Raw genomic sequence first — 25165 nt, 5'->3', positions numbered from 1 at the left:
GGGTTTTGAAAGCTAATACAAAAAAAAACAAAGCCCATAATTCCATATTTTTCATCCAAATCACTTTTTTTGTTTTATGTGCAGCTGGTTTCCTCTGAAAATTTTGAAAAACTTATTGCATTTTTTAAAATTATTTGCTATACACTAAGTAAGCAAGAGGTGGTAAAATGCACTCTACATCATCATCATCATCCACATCATCATCATCCTCCAGTAATCCCTCAGACCTTCCAGAGAATTATTCTGGGTTATTGTTTTTAATTGTATTATCCAGTTGCTAATCATTTTCCCCATTCCCTGTATATTCTGCTCTTCAGTAGGGCTTTGAACTGGATTTCTTGACATAAGACCTGATGTCAATAGAAGTACTAAAAATACCACTTTTTATGAAGGAAAAGTGAGTTTTAAAGAAAAGTCATAATGCTAAACTGAGTGAAGGTGTGGCTGTGGAATGGTGATTGTTGCAGTTATGTAATCCTGCAAATTTACATGCTCATTAACAATATTTATATGCCTAAAGGCTGTTGAGGCAGGCGGATTGCACCTATTCACCTAGACACCATGTAAACATGAATATGAAAAATACATATAGTTATTCATAAAATAGCTACAAATGAGGGCAATTTTCCAATATCTGGGCTTGTGTTGGTGCTTTCATGGACTCTTATTCATACATTTTTCTCCATTATAGCATACATGGGAGAGAGATATGACAATGAAAAATAAGGAACTAGCACAATAGTATATTACCCTGATAAAGAGAACTTCTATTTTCTCTTTTTCTCTTTTCTAAGAGATAATGCTGGGTCTGAATGATGTCAGATCTGGTGATGTTTGAAAAACTATCATGTACAAGAAAGGAAAAAAAACTTAACAGAGGAAGCTGGGGTATGATCCTGTAAATGGTGTGGTATTTACAGCCACGTTTAGAAGGGAAGCTGAAACCTTTTGTGTTGCTACAGTGTTATGTTGTTAGGGAAAGAGCTGCATACAAAGAAAAATGTGGCACATGAAGAGAATGACAATTTAGGTTTGCCAAAGAAATTAATCCAAACTATAATTATGGTCATTAATACCCATTCCTGCTTCGAGAAGAAAGTAATTGAACAGAACTAGCAGAGTTTTCAATTATTAGCAGTCCTACTCCTGTTGCTGAAGATTGTTTTCTTCAAAAATCCCTCCATGATATTTGTTCTGAACAGACTGGAGCTCTCACTTTGCCTGTGGCTAATTGCCTAAGAACCACACTTTTACAAAGTAGTTACAGCAATTTCACGAATACAAGCCGCACCAATTTGACCAAAATTTTGGTGGAAACCCGGAAGTGCGGCTAATATTCCGGGGCGGCTAATACATTAACAAAATTCTAAAAGCTGCCAACACGGAAGTGAGAGCCCGCGGCAGCCCCAAGCCAAGCTGGAGCCCGGCCGGCCCCGGCTGAGGTGGGAAAGCCTGGCAGAGGCGGGGCCAGCAGTGTGGGGGGCGGGCGGCAGAGCCTGAGCCAGCAGGGCGGGGCAGGGGGGCGGCAGAGCCGGGTCAGTAGGGCGGGGGAGCCTGGGAGAACTGGGGCTAGCAGTGCAGGGGAGCATGGCAGAAGCAGGAAGGCCGGCGGGTGGGGCTGCCTGGCAGCGGGGGAAGCCCAGCAGAATCGGGGCCAGCAGCATGGGGGAGCCCGGCGGTGCGGGGGCCTGCAGTGCCGGCCAGGGCGAGGAAACGCGGCGGCGGTGCAGACAGGAGGGGGCGGCCGGCGAGCCGGGCGGCGGCAGCCCGCCGGCAGGGCTAGGGAACACGGCGCGGCGCGGCCGGCGAGCCGGGCGGCGGCAGCCCGCCGGCAGGGCTAGGGAACGCAGCGCGGCCGGCGAGCCGGGCGGCGGCAGCCCGCCGGCAGGGCTAGGGAACGCGGCGCGGCCGGCGAGCCGGGCGGCGGCGGGCAGGGCTAGGGAACGCGGCGCGGCGCGGCCGGCGAGCCGGGCGGCGGCAGCCCGCCGGCAGGGCTAGGGAACGCGGCAGCGGGGCGGTGCTGACGGGAGAGGGGGGCCAGCGAGCCCGGCGGCGGCGGCAGTGGCTGGCCCGCCGGCAGGGCGAGTACGTAAACAGCGCAGCGGCGAGGCGGCCGGTATGCCTACCAGCGGCGGCAGTGGCTGGTCCGCCGGCAGGGCGAGTACGTAAACAACGCAGCGGCGAGGCGGCCGGCATGCCTGCCAGCGGCGGCAGAGGCTGGTCCGCCGGCAGGGCGAGTACGTAAACAACGCAGCGGCGAGGCGGCCGGCATGCCTGCCAGCGGCGGCAGAGGCTGGCCCGCCGATAGGGTGAGTACGTAAACAGCGCAGCGGCGAGGCGGCCGGCATGCCTGCCAGCGGCGGCAGTGGCTGGCCCGCCGGCAGGGCGAGTACGTGAACACAGCGGCGAGGCGGCCGGCATGCCTGCCGGCGGCGGCAGTGGCTGGCCCGCCAGCAGGGCGAGTACGTAAACAACGCAGCGGCGAGGCGGCCGGCATGCCTGCCAGCGGCGGCAGAGGCTGGCCCGCCGATAGGGTGAGTACGTAAACAGCGCAGCGGCGAGGCGGCCGGTATGCCTGCCAGCGGCGGCAGTGGCTGGCCCGCCGGCAGGGCGAGTACGTAAACGCAGTGGCGAGGCGGTGCTGACGGGAGAGGGGGGCCAGTGAGCCCGGCGGCGGCTGCAGCACCACCCGGCCGGCCCCGTCAGCAACCATGAGCGGGCCGAGCCTTCCTGGCCCCGCCCCGAGCCAGTAAAGCCCTCTATGCCGCGATCCTGTTACTAATTGGCCAATTTGTGAAAGCTGCGCACGGATTCTCGCGACGAACGAAAGTGCGGCTAATATTCGGGGTGCGGCTTATCTATTGACAAAGACAGCAACATTGTTGAGGCACCGGAAGTGCGGCTTATAATCCGTGCGGCTTGTATTCGTGAAACTCTGTACCTTCACTCAACATGACAGAACTTCTGTCTTTGCAAGTATTGGACCAAACCTTCTGACAAATTTGCTATGTCATTATGAGTATTAATGTATGTCACTTCTAGTTTTCCAGATAACATAGGCATTTAATATCAGCCTTATGAGAGGATCTATAAGAAAAGGCCAAAGCAGAGCAAGAATTAAGTACCTCATCCAGAACCTTCAAATGTTTGCTACAGCTAATCTTGTCCTAGCATTTTGATACTTATTTCCATTAATATGCAGCTACTCTCTTCTACTGCCACTGCAAACTAAGAGCAGTCATTTCTTTTAAAGCCTATTCCATCCTAAAATACAAACCCATCATTGTTTTGTGTGTAATTGGTTAAATCAAATAATATATTTGATTCTATAAGCTTTGAAAGTAGGAATGATATCTATGAATGGTGCCACAAGGAAATACTTTCGGATTTTTACTGTTCTCTTGTGTGCAGAAGGCTTTATATTATTCATGAGAACACTTTGGGCTAGGAAAACACCACTTCTTGCATTTTGCTTCTGTGGAGATCTTGCCTGATAAAATTATCGTATTGACTAGATAAACACCCCAAACAGCAAAGCACTAATAAACTCTCTCCTGGATATGTGTGGATGGTGTCAGGGAGCACTACTGAAGGAGAAAAAAAGGGTTGATTCAGTCCCTTCTGATGAAGACAACATTGATGAAAGGAAGCTCATTAAATTGTTGAAGTAGACAGGTTTCTGTTGGTCTTTGCCTTATCCCAGGACCATTTATCCAGCCTTACCATGGTTTACTAAATATGTTTCTTCTGTCAGCTAATGTAATTAGACTAATAGTTCAGTTGCTAGCAGTCTACCTGAAGGCAGAGGAAAGACTGACACATAAGAGCCAATGTAGATGGCTCGTGTTGCACAAAATAATGGTTCTATTAGAAAAGTAAGAAAAGCAACCCAAAACCTGTAAATTATACCAAGAACTGTGATGACAACAAGTTATTTAGAAATTGTGATCTGTATTGTCTGTGAAACCCTCTGTAAACATCATTCAGTGTTAAATGTAATGTGTTTCATAAACTCTTTGTTTCAGTCCTCCTAGCCCTGAAGTGACCTGTGGTGGGTTGGAGAAAGGAAGGAGCAGAGGGCATGCAGGCAGTAGTAAAATAATTTATTTTAGATTATGGACCCTCCATATGTGGAGATGTAAGAACAAGTTAAATAGGTGATCATAATTACTGCAGCTGTGAATAGTCAAAGATCCTTCCAGAGCCTGAAAATCGCAAAAGGTTTTCTTTTCCCTAGCACTAAAACGAATGTTACTATTGTAGCAAGAGTACTCTTGTCAATTTACAATATATGTTATCAACCATATGTCATCAGTCAGGGGAAAAATTCCTTATAAAAACATTAGACTGAAGAAGACTAATAAAAATCTAAATGGGATACCAGGAAAATCAAAGCAATTATTTACTCCAAAGACTAAGGAATTGTGATAATACTACCATTTCCTGTGCTGTTCTCTCCTCAATTCCTTGTGAAATTTGTTCTTCCAAATATGAGCATTTGGTATCTCAGCTACTTCAGGAAGAGCAGGTGTTTTGTAGTGAAATCATTGCTGATCAGTCCGTGCACCACATCCCTATGGGCTCTACTTATGATGAGCTACAAGACAGAAGTCTGAAAGAATGTCTTCTCACTGCTCTGCCTACCTTCTCTCTAGTGAGAGAATTGTGATGCTGGTACTGCAAGTGACAATTCTCATGTTAGACACAACTTCAGTTTTTGCCAAAATGAGATTTACTAGTTCAGTGCTCTCCAGTAAAGGAAGTAAGCTGTAGTAAAGGGAATAGGCTTAATTATTCCTGGGTTCAAGACAAGGGAATACCATGGAGTATTACACTTGCAAGAGTAGTCAGAAGTCAGACTTTTTAGAAATTCTGAGTTATATTCCAGTTATTTGAATTTACTTCTAGGGATTCTATGACTATAAATCTGTTTTGAAGCTTAGCGTTTAGATGGAGCTTTTAAAGAGGACATTCAACTCCCTTAAAATGCAAAAAAAAAGTCAACTACCTACTTAAAATGGAGAGTAATCCTTTACAATCTGCAGTGCAGTTCACTGATTCTTTCCTTGTTCCATTTGATTAATGAAAGCAATGTATTTTCTTCTGCTGGTGATTAATACTTCTCCAGGCTTGTTTTTGGTGACAGATTGCTGGGGAGAGATTCCACTGTAAATTGTTTTTGATATCAAGTTTTAAAAAGGCTTTTATAGCCTACTTATTTTGTGAAAAATACTTCTCAGTTTCCAGCAGTGTATAGCCCAGACTGTGCCTTAGAAGTTTAGGAGAGTTTTGGAGAGTTTAGGAGAGGCCTTTTAAAGCTCTCTTCCATCACTACATCACTGACAGTGCAAAGTGAAAGAGAACAGTTTGTCTGCTACTTCCTTCCCCATGTCTGCATGGGGAAGGAGTGTGGGGCAGCAGGAGTAGCAGTCAGAAACCAAATCATAGTTACTTACTGACCTTAGTAAGGGCGATATCCTCTCCTGGGTACATGGTGTGAGTTAAAGCTCTAATGAGTTTTCAGGTAGTAAAGCAATACTTTGAAGCCATTGCTATTGCTGACACATAGAAAAGTTGCTCCCTGAATTCTCCTTGAGGAAATACTGTCCTCCAGTACTGAATGGGTATAACTCATGCCACCTCGACCTTGGAAATTATTCAGACCCTATTTTTAAACATTATTTTGGACTACTGACTGTGCTAGTGATTCACATGGTGCCAAGGATGTTCCTGGACACTGGAATTCAGTCATCCCTTTCCAGTGCTGTAGCTGTCTCTGGATGACTTCTGGATGAAGCTGAATCACCCAGATATTCCTGGGCAGTCTGGTGTTCAATACAAGCCAAGGAACAGCAGGCAGTTCATGTGCAGCTGACCTGCTTTGAAGGAACAGAGAGGATGACAGTACAGATAGGGACTGCTGTGCACATGTTGGCCTCCAGAAAGAGACATTCAAGGCAAATTCATTTTACTGTAGGATGTCTTACAAAATCTTTTCCTTGTTGGGTTTTTAGCTTTTTCAGTTTTTTCAGTTCTTTGGTTTTTACTGGTAATAAAGTCAATTTCTATTTCTCAATTTCTATTTCTATTGCTCAATTTCTATTTATGCACTAAGATTAGCTGCAAGTATAATTTTTATTATGTTTACTTTTACTTAAAAGTTGGGAAATGCATACTGAGGTGCATGCAGATGTAAAACAGAAGGCAGTTTGTCAGCATAGCCTCCAGCATGCAAAAATTCTCTTTCCATTTGAGCGTGAGCTCCACCTCTTAAGCAAACACTTTGTCCTGGTTTCAAATCAAATTTTCACTACAGAGTTCCCATTAATTAAACTGTGAGAGTAATTTCAGTCAGCAGCTCCTTGCATGGGGATCCTTTAACTCATAGCTAGTGAAAGGCAGTCTTCTGCCTGACTGAGGAAAAATCTATACAATCATAAGGATTGTGTCCAAACTCAATAATCACCAAGCATCCCTTAAATGACCTGAAAAACAAATGGTTTCTCCTCATCATCTGCTTACCTTCCAGTCATGTTTTTCTCAGCTACATTTGCCTGAGAACCCAAAACCCAGACACAGTGTGACATTTCCCTACCTACCTCCTTGGCTTTCCACAGGCCTTATACCCCCCAGCTGTTGCTGTTGCTGCCAGCTCAGTTCAATTAACCTCAACAGGAATGCAGTTCTCCCTCTGCGGTTCCTCCTGTTCAAGATTAATGAACTGTGCTTTAAACCAAGAGAGCCGCTAGTAAAAATTAGGTATAATTTCATTAGAAAATTTTGTAATCCTAATTAATGAAGGAGGTAATCTGAGGACTTGAAAGAATTGAGTTTAATTAGAGGAAAATATCCACAGATCAAATATATGAAGTTTGCTACTTCCTTTTCATCATCACTATAAGAGAACACCTTTTGTCACTGAACTTCCTGTTTTCTGTCTCCCTGCCATCAAATCACCACCAAGACATGTTGCTGGGAATCATGGAGTAGAGGCAGTAGTAAAACAAAGTCACTTGTTGTGTACCAGTTGTTACTTCATCTTCTAAGTGATGAACACTGTGTGTAATGTGATTTATTTAAGTGTTAAAAAGCAGGGACTGGTCAAAATACTGAAGTCATTGTTACTCTACAATCCAAGCAAATTCCTGGTATTTGCCCTTCATGCTCATTCTGGGAAATTCTGCAGTCCTTCAGTTTCTCAGTAATGCTTGTTTGGTACATTTGAGCAACAGGTTGAGCAATACCTTAGTCATGTTCAGATTCTCATTTTTGGGATATTAAAAGCAATTTTGGTAGACACCCGGACAAGGAAAGTTTACAAGGAACTTGACCAAGAAACTACTGACAAGCCAGGGCAGTTACAAGGAATATAGCTATTTAAAAAGGTAAACAGCTATTTTAAAAACAGGCTTAAAAAGACAAGTTGAAAAAAGACAGCTCATCAAATAACTCTTCCATTATGGCATAGTAATTAGTATCCATCCTGTAGAAGATCAAGTGAACACCACAGTTTCCAATAATCCATATTGTGGTGTTGAAGGTGACCATAAAGTAATGAATTGCTCAGCTGTCCATCAGATATTTTGGTCTTTTCTGCCAAAAAGACCCTGTGATGTTTGGTACTTACATCTCTAAATCATGATGTAATAACTTTTTCTTAGGGAAAATGTATATGGGTCCTTCTAAGTTCTAAAAATATACTTCTATCTTTCTGAGCGTATCCATTATGGGAAGGATATACCTATAATAAATTGATTGAATCCAGGTTTTGAATGAAAAACTAAGTCTAATGACTGTATTTTTGAAAATATGACATCGAAATATTTTTTTTACAATATATTGTAAAGGGCCAGATATCCATCAACCACAAAATATGCAAGTTTGTATTCTGCACATGTAAAGGATGAGAAGTTTGAGTCAAAGTTCCTCACTGTGTTTTGTTTAAGTTCTGTAGCCAGTTGATGTGCTAGCACACGTGCTTATGTTTCAGAGTATGAGAACAGAAAATCAGCCAAGCACAAAAAAACCTGTCAGCCGTCATTTTTTGGGGGAGGGTACTTTGGTTTTGTGTATATATTTATAGATTCTAAAGAAATTAAGCCTTAAAACGTCATTACCACACAAGTTATGGAAAATGAGATTTTCAAAGCAGCCCAAGGAAACTGAGGACCCAGTTCTCAGTAGTCAGGAAAATAATATAGCGAGTCCCAGTCCCAGCCTTGAACATGCCAGTGTCAAGGATCTGATGGGAGCATTGACACAACTTTTTTATAAACTAGCCAGATGATGTTTCTGCAATACTAAGAGGTCTTATATGGTGAAATATTTCATATCAACTTCTGTTTATCATGAGAAATAAAGTATTTTTTACCTTTTGCAGGGGCACAGATTTTTTTGGGTTGCTTTGTTGTTTATTTTTTTCCTGAACAGCATTATGGGCCAAATGCTCAATCCTTTTCTGTCAGAGGTGAAGTTTGATTTAAATGAGACTAGAATGCATAGGTATGTGCTAAATCAGATATTTTAAAATGTGTGCTACTTGAGATTGCGGAAGAAAAAACACGCTCATAAATATTTGTGATTTGTTTGAAGTCAGAGTACATTTCTCTCTGTGGGTCTATTTATAGCTTCAGGATAAGAAATTCTTAGACCTAGTATCAGGAACTGATGAGTGAGACTTTCACATGCTCAGAAGAAAATGAGTTGTAATTTTCTTTTTCTTCTGTCTAAAGAAAATTAATGAATCTTGTAGCTGGGATATAAAATTAATCCTGCTTGCTTCGGAGAACCTTAATCACAATGCAGTTTTCCACTTGAACCATGGTATCTGTAGTACTCAAAGAAGTCAGTTCTCACAGAATTTTTTTTTTTATTTAATATTTCATTAAAATAGACCTTTGATTTTGCCAGTGACCAAGATTAGATTGTAATGTAATATTTTTATATTTTTCGTTTTTATTCTGTTGCTATATTAAGACCAGGAACACAAATGGATTTTTGTGAATCCTGAAGTGTTCCCTTTTTTTTCTTGCTATTGGAGTCCAGTTCCATACAATATCAGCAATCAACTTCTATACCAAAGCCAAGCAGTGACAGTTGCAATAATGAATATTTGCTGTGGGCCAGTGGTATGAAAATAGCACAGTGCTGCAAGTATGCATGACCAGAAACAAATCTTCCATTTTACTGTGGTTGAATTTCCAGCTCAATTTTAGAACATTTATTTGAAGTAACTCTTAAAGTACTGTCATAATATAGTGTTAAGAAATGCTGATTCAGTCTACAAGGCATGAACATAAATGCCTTCCTACTTCTTTTTGGTGTTGTTTTTCCTTGTTGGCTTTTTTTTTTTTTTTTTAATCTCCTATACCTTTAATGCTGAACTGTGTATTTAGGGCACTGAACTGTGGACAGGCAGCAACACTCTAATATATTCAAAGGGACCCACGCTGGTTAGGTTAGAAGTTCTTGTGAGAAAAGGAATTGAATTGCCTCTTTGTAAGCTTACTTGACAGCTTTTGGAATGTTTTATCCTTAATCTCTGCTGAAAATTCTAAACTTTATATGAGGATGAGCAGCTTTGCATCTTTAAATGTGTCATGGCTTTTACACAGTGAAATTCAATGGCTTTCTATTTATGTTTTAATGTCTTTAATGTATTTGCATTAATAGAATATAAAGTGTGTTCATATAGGGAACCTCTTAAAAATACAGAAATATATGCATTGAACTTTGATTATTTTTTGAGAATATGCTGACATTTACTATTTTTAATTTTTGTATGCTGCTTTCATGCATGCATATCAAAATACTCAAAAGATCCAAAACAGCTAGTATAATTGAGTGTATTTTCACTTTAAAACATGGGGAAATATTGGATCAGCAAAGATACACAGAAGGTCAGATACTCAAAGCAGAATAAAATCTGCTGTTATTTAAGCTTTTTTTTTTTCTTCTTGTTTTTCTTTCATTCATTGCCTCAGATTTGCCTTTGGAAAGTAAAGAAATTATCATCTATATTTTACTTAGGGCTAAATACCGATCCTTGCACTGCAAAGCTGGCATTGGTGATTGATGTACATATCTAATTTCCTGAAAGATTAGAATCAACACCAACTTTGCCATCAATCCTGAGAGAATGTTAAAGTCCTTTCCCCTCCCTGGGCCATCTACCTTTTGCCTTCCATGTCATTAAAAGAGTGCATTGGCTAAGCCTATTGTACAGTTTTACCAGGATGCAGAAATGGATGTTTTATAAACAGTGTTAATGCTTATAAAGCAACTGGGTTTGGGCTGGGATTGGGCTTTTGAGGAAAATAATTTTACTGCAGCAATTTTTGACTGAAATAAAGCAAACATTCAATGGATTCTCTGGAATGGGAGAGGAGTGACTAATTAACTGCACTTTTGTGGACAGATTTTCAAGAGCTTTATTTTTTCATCAGTTTCCCAACAAAAGGCTTAACAATTCTTTTTTTTTTCTTTTTTTTTTTTTTGAAACATTATTTAAAAAAAAACATAAATAAAAAGAGACTATTCAGCAAGGTAACAAATATCTGTGCTGATATTTGACATTCCCAGTACCTTCAGAATACAACAACCTTCAGACTCTCTTTCAGGAAAAAGAAAACCAGAAAACCAAACTGTGATTTGACCTTGAGTGGGACTTAATTTTTTTGCTACATGCTTTAATGCCTGTCAATATCTAGAATATTCACAAGAAAACCTCTATTTTCTTGGGTTTATGAATGATCATTTTTAAAGAGCCTCTGGGAGAGTATGTAGAAACATTGCAAGATACACAATGTATAGAACTTAATAGAACTTAAAGGATCATATTCCCACTGACTGAAAGGGAATCATATTTGTGTAGATATTTGTTCAGGCAGCTTCTAGTCCCCCAGTAGGAAGTGTTTCTTGATCTGTGTAGCTAGGCTATTCCCAGGCTTCATAAACTTTAATATTAGAAAGAATTTCCTCACTTCTAATCTAAGTCTCTCTTGATGTAATACAATAGTCCTTGTTCTACTAGGAGGGATGAGGGAGAAAAGTATATTCTCTTATTTTTAGCTACCTTCTGCAGATACGAAAAACCTTGTCAGTGCTCACCCTTTTTCTTTCATGTTCACAGTTCATGTTTTTTAAACCTCTAATTTATTTTGGCTTTCTCCATCACAAACCCTCTCCTGTTGCTTTGCACTTGTATTGCATCTGGATTAAGAGCAAAGCAAGTAATTTTGGGGTTTCTTTGTCATTACTGTCCCCAGGCTGGACACAGGGCCTCCAGAGCTGACCAGAAGAGGAAAAAGTACCTCCTAAATCTTTTGCTTTGCACTTTCAGTGTGGTGGGGACCTGTTTTATAGCAAATGATAGAATAGATCTGTAATCATCGTGTCTGCTACTAGAAGATTTTTCTGAAAACCAAGAAAATAAAGCAAACAATCAAAATTAAATAAAAAATAAAACTTCCCCAAATGCAGTACTGGGGTTGGTTTTCAGCATTCTGTGTTAATAGATCAGATTAAACCTACTGAGTGTGAATTCCTTCAATTGTCTTTACTGAAAAGCATCTAATTTTTTAAACTGTTTTTTCAATACATTAGCATTGTTTTGAATCAGGTTTCTCAGTGTGTTTGCCTTGCTTCCAGTTTGATACTGCCTGCTCAGCTATTATCGATGCTCTCCATTAACAAACTTTTTGAACACTACTAGTCACACCACTGTGGTATCAGTTAGTTGTGTCCCTTCTGCATCAGAGCACGTAAGAGAAAGAATTGCTATTTTGTCTATTCTCATGGGAGGCAATAAATGAAGCATAGTAAGGTAGAGCATCACTAACGCCAAGTGATGTATGAAACCAAAATGAACTATGCTGGAAAGTACACAAATCCAGGCATATCTCAGTAAAGTAACTAAGATTTTTTTTTTTTTTAAGCTACTACTCAGTAGGCTCAATATGATAACATACAATGCTGCAAAGGCAGAACAACTCCTTTCCTTTGTCTCCTTCGCATATCCCCTACTTGCCATCTTCTTCACTGCCTTCACTGCTGAATTTTGCTGTCCTACACCCTGCTAAGTACTTAACAAACACATGATATTGCCATATCCAAGCATCATGTATCAATTATTCAAACTCCAATATCATTGTGTATTTTCTTCTCTCTTGATTTGGGAACTACAGGAAAAGCACAAGTTCTTAGGTGCAAGAACTAGGTTTCCAGATTTAGGTATATTTCTTGCTTATAGTCTTTCCAAAAATGCTACTAATAGGCAGAATGAAAATATTATTAGTGTTTGTTTAAGTCTCAGATATGGAATGTTGTATATTTTGTTACTGTTATTAGTATGTATCATTATTATGTAATAATGGATAACAATGTGTATTTATAATTACCTTCATTCTTTTAGTGTTGGTGTTGGGAAAAATCAAGTGAAGTATCAGTTTAAATTTTTTTGTACCAAATGTAAATTACAATTTTTTCATTTTAGTTTTATTAGTACAAGATGTTAAACTTTTAAGTTGGCTACCCAATCAGTATAAGTATTATGTTTTACTGTGGCTGTTTATGCATCTGAAGTTGTGTGTATAAATTTTAACTACATGTTGCGCTGGTCATTTACATGACTTCTTTTATTGCATTTTTCTTCTGTTGTACAGTCTTAATGACCTTTTTGTTCAGTTTATGAGTTCTGTCTGAGCAGACTGCAGGAGACAACACATGGTTTTTAAATACATGGGAGTGCTGTATTTTGTAACCCCAAGAAATACAAAGAAAAAGATCAGATTTAGTTCATTGCCATTAGTCAAACCATCACCAGAACAATCTGCCTCTCTGTGTCATCACAGCATTGGGATGTCAACAAGCAAACACCAAAGGTCACACAATTCTTTTTGTTTGTTTGTTTGTTTGATTGTTTGTTTGTTTGTTTGTTTTCATTAATTTCCATCTCCTCTCTTTGCCCGCAGATGCTAACACAGGGACACCAGCAATATCAACTACGACAACCGTGGAAATCCGGAAGAGCAGTGTTATGACAACTGAGATCACCTCTAAAGTGGAGAAAATCCCAACAACAGCCACTAGCAGCAGCACTTGCCCTTCTGTTGAGACTGAGGAAGAAAAAGCAAAAAGACTGCTGTACTGTTCACTATGCAAAGTCGCTGTCAACTCTGCCTCACAGCTGGAGGCGCACAACAGTGGTGAGATGGAGCAGGGCTTGCTTGCTTCCTTTTTTCTTTCCTTCTGTCTCCAGAGTGCTGCAATTATCTTCCCCTGAATAGATTAGATCTCTTGCAGCAGGGGACAGGGAGGTGGCAGAAAACTGGCGATTAAATAGAATTCATTAACTATTAAATTATAAAAATGGCAGGCAAAGAGGCTTTCAAAAAAGGGAAAGAAAGGAATTTATTGCAAGTTGCAGATTTTCTTGCACTTTAGCTTTTGCAGCTTCAAAACCTTATCGAGCTAAATGACAGCTGTACTTCATTACCTTTGGTATTCAGAGTTTGCATAGTTTTGTTTGTGTCAACTAGCAAACCAAGTATGAATGCCATTAGCTTTGTTTGAAATCTAAGAAATTAAGGCTGAAAGAGGGAGCATCAGTCAAGTTCAATGATGGGAGTTAGAGTTCTTAGCTCCATATTGTCTGTTAATAAATAACTTGTTAAAATTATGTATGTTTCCCCTTTGTTTTCATCAACTGATAGCAGCTACTGCATGAGAGTTGAATGGGTAAATGCCTACCTCCATCTTTCTTAGTTTTTAAACTTTTTCTTGTCATTAGAGCTAGTAGCATCCATAAGATCAGTAGTAGAGAGCCACAGCCACTATTTTAAGCATGTTATTGACTGGCTCTGTGGTGGGTGGGGTTAAAAGACCTAGGGATTTGATATGGTGGCAATGACAACCCATAGACACCCTACAGAAAGTTCCTAATTTTGGACGTCAGGGGCTACCTGCTATCAAGGGTAAGTAGAGTTAAGAGACAGAAAGAGAACCTTAGGTTTGAAAGCTAGAGACAGCGATAATATATTTAGAGCAAAGTGAACAATGGTTTTATGACACAATTAAAAAAGAAATAACTTTCGCATATTTGTAGAACTCGAATTACAATGGAAATTATAACTTCTTGGCATTAATGAGAAACAAAATTCCATCAGTTTTGAATGCTGTTTACTATACGCCAGATCTTCAACTGGTGAAAGTTCAACTTCAAGCTGTACCCTTTTAATGAGAGTTAGACTCTAAATATTCTGATCAGGCTGAGAGCCTAAACACTATTCTGAATATTTAAACACAACCTTCCAAGTGTTTGCTGCCTGTGCTGGTAAACTGTATGTGTGCCCACACACATGCATGTTTTTTTTTTAAAGTCTCTGTGGATGCAGACAGCAATTAGCAGTGGAGCGGTGGTTCTGGATGCAGTAGTTATTCCATTATCATCACAGCCTACCTGTATGGAGGGCAAGAGTGTAAGAAATTGTTCAGGCTGAATAAAGCTGCAGCAACACAGCACCAGTGTTCTCTGTCCAACCTCTATCTATAAAGAAAGAAAAAAAAAAAGCAAGTGCATTTTCTCATATAAATGTTTCTCACATGTTTTGGTTTCTGTCCAGGACATTAATGATCCATAGGTTGCTTCCAGGAGCCTCTGCCCCTTTCTGCTTTGGAAAGTGATTAGTTAATTACAGATTTAATTGTAAGCTACCTAGACATACTGTTTATCAATCTATTCAAGAGGACTACAAATCAAAGCCAACTACATCTTTAATAGCTAAATTACTTTTCTTTTGCAACTACAATTCAGGTCTTATTAGCAGCAGGAGTTAATGAGAAAACTCACACACTTTTAGCTTCCCATCAGGCTATCTGATTGTGGCTGCTTTGTTCTAGTGCATTACCTATAGGTATGTAATTCAGTAACTAAATATCAGGTGTGAAATGCTGTTGCATTACTTTTGACTCTGATACAGACCAATACAGTCTTATTCCAAGGACATCACATGGCTCTAAGCTGAGGCTCATATGATTTTATTTTAAAAAGAAAATAAAACAATGAATGCAACCCAATTGCCAAAGTTGTTTCTCTTTCCCATTTCTATTGTCTGCAGGGACTAAGCACAAAACTATGCTGGAAGCTCGGAATGGAAGTGGAACCATAAAAGCCTTTCCCCGGGCAGGCGTAAAAGGCAAAGGACCTGTGAATAAAGGAAACACAGGCCTTCAGAACAAAACATTTCACTGTGAAATATGTGATGTGCATGTAAACTCTGAGACACAACTGAAACAGGTACTCAGCCAGCTTGTAGAGTGAGAATGTCGTTCTTCGTTTTCATGGTGGTAAAGTACCAGCAGTCAGCACATGTCAATATAACAGTTTGTGTCCAAATGGAACTTACAGTTCTCTCCATTGTACTTGGCTGCCCTGCTGTATGTTTTGTTTTGATTATGATTTTCCATTGCACGGAATATGTCTTCTCAAAAGCTCTCTCAATTGTACACATTTGGTAAAGAGTTATAGCAGGTGTAAGCTGCACACATTACAACTGTCTTTAGACTGCTTGAATTGTCCTAATAAATTCTGTCATTTCATGCACTGCATGATATTTGCCTTGACAAAGATGTGAAGGAGGGTGCAGCCAGTATTCCACAGAACACTGAATAACCTGCTTAGGAATGTAGGATGGAGAGGATTTCTAATGTTTTTATCAAGGTTTTGCTCTGAGAAGCATAACCTCTAAGTTGCAATTACACAAAGTTATATTCAATAATTCTTTGGATCATCAATTCTTTCTGAAAAATGCTTAGTTTAATTCTATATGCCTATTGTAATTACAGTAAATTCACGAATACAAGCCACACTGAGTATAAGCTGCATCTCTGGATGTTGGCAAATATTTCGTTCTTTGTCCATAAATAAGCCGCACCTGAATATAAGCCGCTCTGTCGTTCGCAGCGAGGACCCGCGTGCAACAAAGTTGCCAAATAGTAACAGAACGGCGGCAGGGGTTTACTGGCTCGGCTCGGGCTGTGCAGGCTTGGCCCGCTAGGGGCTGCCGACGGGGCCAGGTAGCCCAGCCCGGCGCTGCCACTCGACGGGGCCACTGGGGGCCAGCCGCCGCTGCCACTGGGCTCGGTCACCACGGCCTGGCGCTGCCCTGTGGTGGCAGGCAGGGACGGAGCCCCCCCCCCTTCCCTGGGCCGCGGCAGTGGCGGCGCACGGTCCCCCGCCGCCTCCCAGAGCCGCGGCAGTGGCTGCCCGGGGCCCCCCCGTCTCTCCCCCGAGTTGCAGCAGAGGAGGGAAGGAAAGAGCTCTCCCTCCTCTCTCCCCACCCCCCGTGCTACCTGCAGGGAGCCAGGCTCCACCCGCGGTGCAACAGAGTAACAATTTGTAACAATCGCAAAATGCCGACTTTGCAGCTGCTCGGCTCAGCGGTCTGGCTGGCACTTCCGGGGTTGTAAATGTCAGAAAATTATTCACATATTAGCCGCTCCTGAGTATTAGCCGCATTTCCGGTTTAGGTGCAAAATCTTAGTCAAATTGGTGTGGCTTGTATTCGTGAAATTACTGTAACTACTTGTTAAGGAACTTCTAAAGAAGGAAGATGAATTCAATAATGGACAATAGCAATACCCATTCTTCTGATTTCAGGAAAAAAATGTCCAGTTCCATGTCTTTTTATTGTGATAATTCTCTTAAAAATGAAAATCAAAGTAAAAATACAATTCTGAAAAAGGTCTCTTACTTCTAATATACTGCAACATAATCTGTGTAGAAAGATACTTTTAAAATCTCACAGATCTTATGAAGAAGATAATGAGTCTCGTGCATTTTTTTCACTGTCACTTAGTTTGATATATAACCATCTCAGAAGGATTTCCTGGCAGCTTAGGGATTTAAACAATTTTTTGAACTTATATTCTTCCCCAAACAGGAGATGCTTTACTATCTAATATTCTTTAAAGACATTCTATCAGCAGTGGACTGAATTTGATGGGTTTTAGAGTTAGGGGGGAGTTTTTCAAAGACTTCTGTCTTTAACCTGACTCAAGTCCTGCTGAAGTTAGAAAAGGTGAGAAAGGATTTAATGCAGTGGAAGCAGAGTTGAATTTCAGACTGATGAAAATTACAGCCCCAATATGTGGTGTACAAAGGATCCTTCAAATTTCAAGAGATCCTATTCCCTTTCATTATTGAATTAGTCAAAGTAATGCTGTTGTAGAGCAAAAGCCTTTAGTATTGGAGCAGTAATCTTGTGTAAAGCAGAAACTGAAGTGATCTGTTGTGGAGCTATCACCCTTTGTTTTCTTTCCCCCCCTCCCCCTACAAAAAATATTTTTACAGCACATAAGCAGTAGAAGGCACAAAGACAGAGCTGCTGGGAAGCCACCTAAACCTAAATACAGCCCTTACAACAAACTCCAAAAGGGAACACATCCTCTAGGGGTAAGCCAATGATCCTTTTTATTTGACTTTTGTTTTAATCCTGATGAGTAGGATTTTTAGAAAACAAGAGAGGAAAAATGTTTAGAACTAGAGTAAGAGTGTAAGCCATTGGAATATCAAGTACATGAAGGAGTCAGTGGAAGCCCATAGGGATTTTTTAATATACTTTAAGGGGTGTTTATTATAACCTGTGGACCCTTGCTTTTGTAGCTACTCTGAATAACCTCAGAAAAGAAGCTTGTTTGCAAGGGTCATTAGAGAGCAAGAGCAAGAAAAATCCTCCAGATGTCAAACAGGATTTTTCCAGTTTTCATCAAGGACAATAGTGATAAAATAACTAAATGAAACTCTATAAAATAGAAACCATTCATTTTATCGTTATTTAGATAATTGTTGAGATAACAAGTGAAACAATTAAAAAAACCTGTCTCTGCTTTCATTTGACTGATTCAGGATGGTTCTAGTCACATTTTCAACACCCAGGACAAACTGTCTGTAACACAATTCTTATTAACTCTAAAATCTGAAAAAACTGATTACTTTTTAATAAAAAAAAACCTCTAGGATGCTGCCAATAATTAAGAATTAACTTATATTGTGGGTGGGATAGTGAAACATCTGACATTTATCTTCTCCATCAGTTCAATTGCATGAATGCTATACCTGCTGCTTTGTAAGGTTTTATAAATGGTCCTGGCAGAGGGAGGATGTTGATTCATTGTCCTCATAGAGTTTAGCCTCTTATGCCTTGACCATCTTCTCTGATGCAGGCACAATATGAACGTGTTTTTGGTTTTGGTTTCTTTTCATGTGAAAACCCATTTCTCTTTGCACTGAGTTCAGGCAGCAGAAACTGTGTCCTTGTTGGGGCAGCCTTCATGAGTGGCATATCTGTGCAGGATTCAGTAGAATAAAGCAGTGCACCATTCTGGTAAATCCACGAATAGGGAAATTAGCCCCACAGGGTTTCTCAGGAATCCACAAGAAAGATCAGGGTCTCCAATACAAACTGTACTGAAAGGAAGAGAAAATATGTAATGGGGTAAGGAGGATATGGAGTCAGTAAAGCCTTTCTGACAAGATTGTTATTCCTTTAGGAAATTAATTATTTTTAGGGGATAAAAACAATTATTACGTTGTTGCTGTTGTGCACAGTTTTCTACCAATTTATGTAATAGTGATTTCTGAGAACTCCAGCCAAGGTTCAAGACAAATAATGGTAGTGTGTCCTTTCCCTGCTCCCTCAATCCCAATTACAATTGGGATTGGCTCACAATATACAGGCTAGAGGGAATCAAAGAAACAAAAGGGATTTAAGAAGGAGAGAATGAGTTAGCAATAAATGGAACAAATATGTGTAGTAGGATTGTGGCTTCAATATGAAATGAGATACCAGTTCTCCATGTAGTGTTTTTGGTTTTGACATAAAAACAGTGGGAAGTGTTGTCACTTAAAGTGCAAAATGGCACAGCAACAAGCCAGAGACATTCTAATTTCACTTTTAATTTAATGTTCTTTCTTTACATTTTCTTTACTCCCTCTCCCTACCTGAAACCAGGATGCTCCCCATTAATATTTGAAGTCATTTGTCCCTTAGCTTACTTCATTAGAAATGAAAAAAATAATCACTACTTTACTCCTAATGTTGACCTGTGAGTTAATTAGTAGTTAGAAATTAAGGTGCAAGGTACTGCATATGCTAAATAAGACTAGTTTTTCAGCCATCTTGAAATAAGAATCACATTGATGAGTTAACTAAAAAGCTATTTCACTACATTAGAAGTGCCTGATTCCTCCAAGAATGGCAAGGAAGCCTTAGCCTTTTGGTAGAAACAGCCATGAGATCTTTGTTCTTCATGACACAAAATGTATGGGCATCATCACTTTTGTCTACAGAAACTTAAAAAAGAACATGCTACATTTTCATAGCTTTTCTAGAACAAAACCCTTATTTTACCATGTTTTCAATATCATTTGTACTTCTCTGTCTGTTCTAGATTTACATGCTTCTGAGATAGAAACTTTATAAATTCCCACAGTGATATTTCAGAGTTTAATAAGTTTTGTGGTGTTGGGACTTACTTGGTATTTCAAGCCACAACTGTCCAGCAAGTATAAAACACTGCACTGGAGAGAAAAAAATTATCAAACATTTGATAGTCCAAACTTTCTGCAATAAAATAGCTGTTAGAAAAAAACATCCTGCACTGGGAACTCTAGACCAAAGAGTACTTTGTATTCAGGGTTACTATTTTTTCTTTTTTTTTTTTTTTTTCCCCCCTCAGGGTTGTTTTGGGTTTTTTTTTTTTTTTCAGTGGGGTTTTTTTGTTTTGCTTTGTGGTTTTATTTGGTTGGCTGGTTTTGGGTTTTTTTCTGTTCTAAACAAGGCTGTAAAAGGTATTCATTAAAAAATGTAAGGCAGGAGGAAAAAGTCATGCTCAGTAAAAGAACAAGACAGCTTGGAACAGTGGGTGTAACATTGATCAAGGAAAAGATCAAATCATTGCTTTTCATAGGCACTATAGGGAATTTAATATCTAGCATGTATTATACCCTTTGTTAAGAGAATTAAAGAATTTGGTTTGGTCTGAGAATTTCTCCCAGAACTTTAAAGGACCAGGAAGCCAGCAGTGTTGCCTACTGGTATTGGGAAAAATGAAAATCCTCTATCCATCTGGCAAGTAAAGAACCAACAGACCTTTTGGAATATGGCAATAGTGTAATGATGAAACTCAATTGTGGTTCATGCCAGAGTACTCCTGTCCTTACTTTCTAATGATTCATTCACTAGGGCTCTGCTGAGTTGAAAATGTCAGTGATACTGTACAAGTTAATTACTTGAAATTCCCTTTCAAGTCAAGAATGAGAAATTGTGTTTCCTTGTAAGTAAGCGATGTCCATACTTACGCTGAGCTATACCATAGCATGGTATATATATTCTGTATATTCAATACCATGTATTCAGGTTTCTGCCCTTTGCAAGAGGCCTCAGGTCATGCTGGGACACAGACCAACCAAAAGTCCATCAGAGACAATGGGAACTTATCTTTGTCAGTAAATGAAGTTTCTTATCTTATCTCAGAGTTATAAAAAGAGCACTGCAAAGGTATTCAGGCTCCTGGCATCTCATTAAAAACTTGAAATTCTGCTGAAAACTGCAGAAATCCATAGAGACTACTCTGATGGTCATTTGTATGCATCCCAAATGTAAATTTTCTTAAATATTACTGGACCTCTTGTGAATATTTTCAGTCTTGGAAAAACTCCAGGGTTTAGATTTTTTTCCTTCTAAACAAGGGATTTTTTTATTTGTATTTGATAGTCCACAATATTTAAAATATTTAAAATATTTTTAAAATATTTAAAATATTTTTTAAGAAGAAACTTCTGTGGCAGAAACATAAATATCGTAGTTTGACAGAATACTACTTTAAAATATCTGCCAGGTTTTCACAATCCTTGTAAGAATGAACACTATCTTAGTGGAAAACAGTTGAAGACATTGAAGATGCAGCAAAATTATATGGGGCAGAACCTATTTAAACACATAAAATATGAGAGATTCTCATAAGTCATGAGAATCATGAGATGAGATTGGTTTCTTTGCTTGTTAGAAGAGGAGTAAATGAAGAGGAGCTATATGTAGATCTTAATTTTAAGTAGAACTCACATCCTAATGATTAAAACAAAAGTATCTTGTAAAAACAGGGATTAGAATGCATTTTCATTCTGCTCTGATCTCTACATTAAGCTGTCCACATGGAGATCTATTAATTGATATCTAATATTTCCTGGTTTAATTGTTGCAGGGTGCATGTGGCTTTACTTTGATACAGGTTCCCCAGGCTCATTTCAGATTTACTTTGATTTCTAATCTCATTCTAACTTATAAGTGTCAGCAATAAGGTGTGAGCGCTGCAACTCTTTGCCCCCAGCCAAATTCTTGTACCTTGTCCAGTAGGTGAGGTCATATCACCTGGTACGAGTCTGTAGGTCATAGAGTCAGCAGCCGCCACGGGGCCTCTCGTGCTTGATTGTGCACATACAGTCTTAAGTCAAGCTCCCTCTCACGTAGCTAATATGAACAAATCATGTGTCTCTGTTTGTTTTCTCTTCTTCCCCACAGGTAAAATTAGTATTTTCAAAGGAACCATCAAAGCCGATGGCCCCGCGGATCTTACCAAACCCACTGGCAGCTGCAGCAGCAGCTGCTGCCGTGGCTGTGAATTCCCCATTCAGTCTTCGCACGGCCCCAGCAGCCACCCTTTTCCAGACTTCAGCACTTCCTCCTGCACTCCTACGACCAGCTCCTGGGCCTATACGGACCACCCACACTCCTGTGCTGTTTGCTCCTTACTGAACTCCAAACAGGAATTAATTGTACTGCAATAATTTTTCAAATCAAAAGAAACAAAAAACAAACAAACAAAAAAAAAAAAAACCACAAAAAAACCACAAAGAAAATCAAGAACATTGAACTATGCAGTGTTTATTTATAGTTTAAAGTATATATGAAGAGCCAGAACTTTTGATAGAGAACTGAAAAAATTCTGAAAGGGGAAATGGGCAGTATTTTCTCCAGATGAGAACATTTCTCTTGAGCATTGATCGTTTTAGAACTGATCTCCAGCATTGACTTGTAGTGACATATAAAACTTATAAAGCCTTTTGACTGTGCATTTTGGCACATATTTCCCTGCAATGTCTTTCCTGCTTTATGAAACAACTTACAAATTTGTCTAAAGGGCATTAACTGGTTCCAATGTATATAAAATACTTTATTCTGTAGATTAAAGAAGAAAGAAAAAAAAAAAAAAGAAACACTGTGAATAGTAGTACCCTTACCAATCCTCCTGCCAAATCAGCAGTTACTGGGTATTTATCTGAACAAAAGTAGATACAATAGATGTCTTGTAAAACAGTAGTATTGTGTCTCTATCTATGCCACTAGGTTTCTAACTGAGTTGCAAAAGATAAAATGAACAAAATTATGTCACTTTGGTAAGTAGTCAAAAAATATTTCAATAACGTGGAGCTGTTCCTAGTGAGCAAAGTTTTCCTCACTCACAGAAGAATGAAAGTAATCTAGGTTAGGGCAAAGAAAGTGATAAAGAAGATCTAGTGGGAGAAAAATAATTCAGATACTGTACACAGGATGGGTCAAACCTTTATTTAACTGAAAATTTATGTGTACACTGTGTGTTTATTCAAAGAGTGTAATACATACAGAATAGATCAATGTTTAAGACATGACAGTGGAAAACAAAAAATATGCTCTTGTCATGAAACAAGTCTGACACTTCAGTGTTGAGCAGAGGGAAGACACAAATCAGTTACACAGAGTCATAACTGACAAATAAAAAACAGAAGAGAAATCCTGGTCTCATATAAGTCAGTTTAAAGTTCCTTCTGACTGCAGTGTAGCCAGAATTTCATCCCAAGAATGGCACATATTCATTTTATATCACACCAGTGGGAGTGTCTGTAGATACAGGTAATATTTTTTGCAATCGGCTTAGTCTTAGCAGCAGACTTACTCCCTTGTTTTATTTCCTACTGATGTGATATAAAATGTCTTAATACACCTATAAAATGTAAACAGTGACACATGAGATACATATTACGAGATAACTGCACACCATGGGCTTGGAAAAAATACAACTTTTAGGATCTCAAGGGACCCTTGAATTCTGTAGCTGACCATTATGTATAGACAGCTTAAAGCCTTATGTATTTACTGTGAGGCTTAAAGGGGTTGACTGTGTCCCTTTAAAGTAAGATTTATCAGGGGTATATATAGATATATTGTATATATGTTAGAATAAAAAAATAACTTATAAACAGAAAGTCTACTATATAAAATAATTATATAACCATTGATTTCACATGTGGGTCATTAAGTGGTAAGTAACAAACAACAGAGAAAAAAAATAGACTTCTTGAATCTGATCCTTGCTGCCTGCTTTTTCCCATAGGGAGCTGAAAAGTATCTATTAATATTATGGAGTGTGCTGCTGAGTCTCATGCAACCACTCTGATGTGTAGCTAAGTGAAATGCCTACCATACATTTAGGCAGAATAAAATTTAAAAGCATAATTTAAGTTTAGATGGGGAAATTATTTGAAAGATTTTATTAAAAGGCAGTAATGCAAAATATTGACCATGTGGCTGCTATATAATGCTGCCCGTGGTTAATGCAGACAGGTGGGAGATATAGAGGATGGGAGTATACAGCACTTTTGACTTGCAGTTCATCAGTGAGCCTTCCATATACATTCGTATTTGCCATTTTTTAAACCTCTCCGCATTTAGATTTTATAAAAAATATATAAAGAGAGAGAAAGAAGAGGTTCCATGGATATCTGTGTCCAAAGAATTCCAAAGAGATGCATTTATTTATCTAGAAGTATTAAAATAAGTTCTATATTACGTATTTGTATTTCATCCAGTTTATTTGCAAATGTTTGTGCCTTGAAATGAAATGAGCTTTTGTTTATATTTAATTCACACCTATGTAGCCATGAAAAAGAAATTATGGTGATTCCAGGGCTAATTACCAGCTGGGTTGCTTTGGCCTAACTTTCAAAACAACAGTATGAGTAAGTTCCTTAAGCCAAGTTCAGACATCTAAATAACTAGGGGCTGACATTTAAAAGGGCTCTCTACTCTACAGCTCCCAGTAAAGAGGCAGTAAATAAGCCAGCCTTCAAAACCTGTTCCTCACACTCCATTTAGAAAATGTTTCATTTTATTTGGGTACATGAGATAGTAAGATGCAGTGGACTTGGTCTTTTAAGCCTGCTTTCAACCTTCCATCTGTTTGCAGAAGCTGTAGAGCCATTGCCAGCTGCATTCAGATTCCTCCTTGCAAAGGGCAGCAGCTTTCAAGCTGTGCTCCATGAACCACCACTTGTTTCTAGAGCCTTTTGTAAGAGCCTGTGTAAGTAATATCTTGCTAAATGAGCAGAGGAGTACTCCCAATTTGGGAAGGTAGAAGATCTAGGCAGTCTATCTTTTCCCCATGAGGAAGTGGGCAGATGGGAAAACGGGAGATAGACAAATATCCTGAAGGCTCTTATGCACAGCCTTCTGGTGCATGGACACCTGCTGTACATCCTGCCATGTTGTGATGCCATCAAAATCAACAGGCTGATCCTTGCCAAAACATGGCCTGTGGCATGTATGGAGGCACAGTACTAATGGCAGAGTTCATACAAATTTTGCAAGAAATGAAAGAGTGTCATTCCACCTACTTACATCAGCTAATTTGCAATGACACCTCGTTTTCTTGGACCTCTTTTGTCGCAGTGCTCTATGGAACAAGTTTTGTTCACACAAGTCTCTTTTAAAGTTCAGCTGTAAACAACAAACTCAGTTCTTTTTGTCTCTTACTCACTACCTAATAAAGGATAAAGCCTAAATGTTAGAATGTATAGTGGATTTTCTATGCCTTGCTGCTCCACCCTCCTCTCAGTCAGTAACTAGCTGACATGCCCAGGACATCAGCACAACAGTTCTATTGCATACATACATACATACATACATACATGTATATATATATATTTATATATGTATATGTATGTATATGTATGTGTATATGTGTCTGTCAAGGTAAATATTGGCACAGCAATTTAATGGGGCAAAGAGAACTTCTGGTCAAGGTATGTCCATAGCAGATGACAGAGGAGGTAGCAAACAGAAGACACTTTACA

At 39.4% G+C, this 25165-nt stretch overlaps 1 protein-coding gene across 4 annotated transcripts in view; it reads left to right on the top strand.

The window, feature by feature from the left end:
• Positions 1 to 24886, top strand: part of ZNF385D (zinc finger protein 385D) — a 436474-nt gene extending 411588 nt beyond the window's left edge. For all 4 annotated transcript variants that reach the window (XM_033053704.2, XM_033053719.2, XM_033053712.2 and 1 more), the window contains 4 exons: positions 12972 to 13205; positions 15117 to 15295; positions 17351 to 17452; positions 21579 to 24886. In XM_033053704.2, coding sequence (XP_032909595.1) covers positions 12972 to 13205; positions 15117 to 15295; positions 17351 to 17452; positions 21579 to 21812 — 749 coding nt within the window. In that variant the 3' untranslated portion in view covers positions 21813 to 24886. The remainder of the gene's footprint in view (positions 1 to 12971; positions 13206 to 15116; positions 15296 to 17350; positions 17453 to 21578) is intronic.
• Positions 24887 to 25165: the final 279 nt, after the last annotated feature.

Source organism: Catharus ustulatus, chromosome 1 (genome assembly GCF_009819885.2).
Source record: "Catharus ustulatus isolate bCatUst1 chromosome 1, bCatUst1.pri.v2, whole genome shotgun sequence".
Lineage (NCBI taxonomy): Eukaryota > Metazoa > Chordata > Aves > Passeriformes > Turdidae > Catharus > Catharus ustulatus.
The sequence above is the reverse complement of the archived record's forward strand: the minus strand, read 5'-3'. Positions and strand labels throughout refer to the sequence as shown.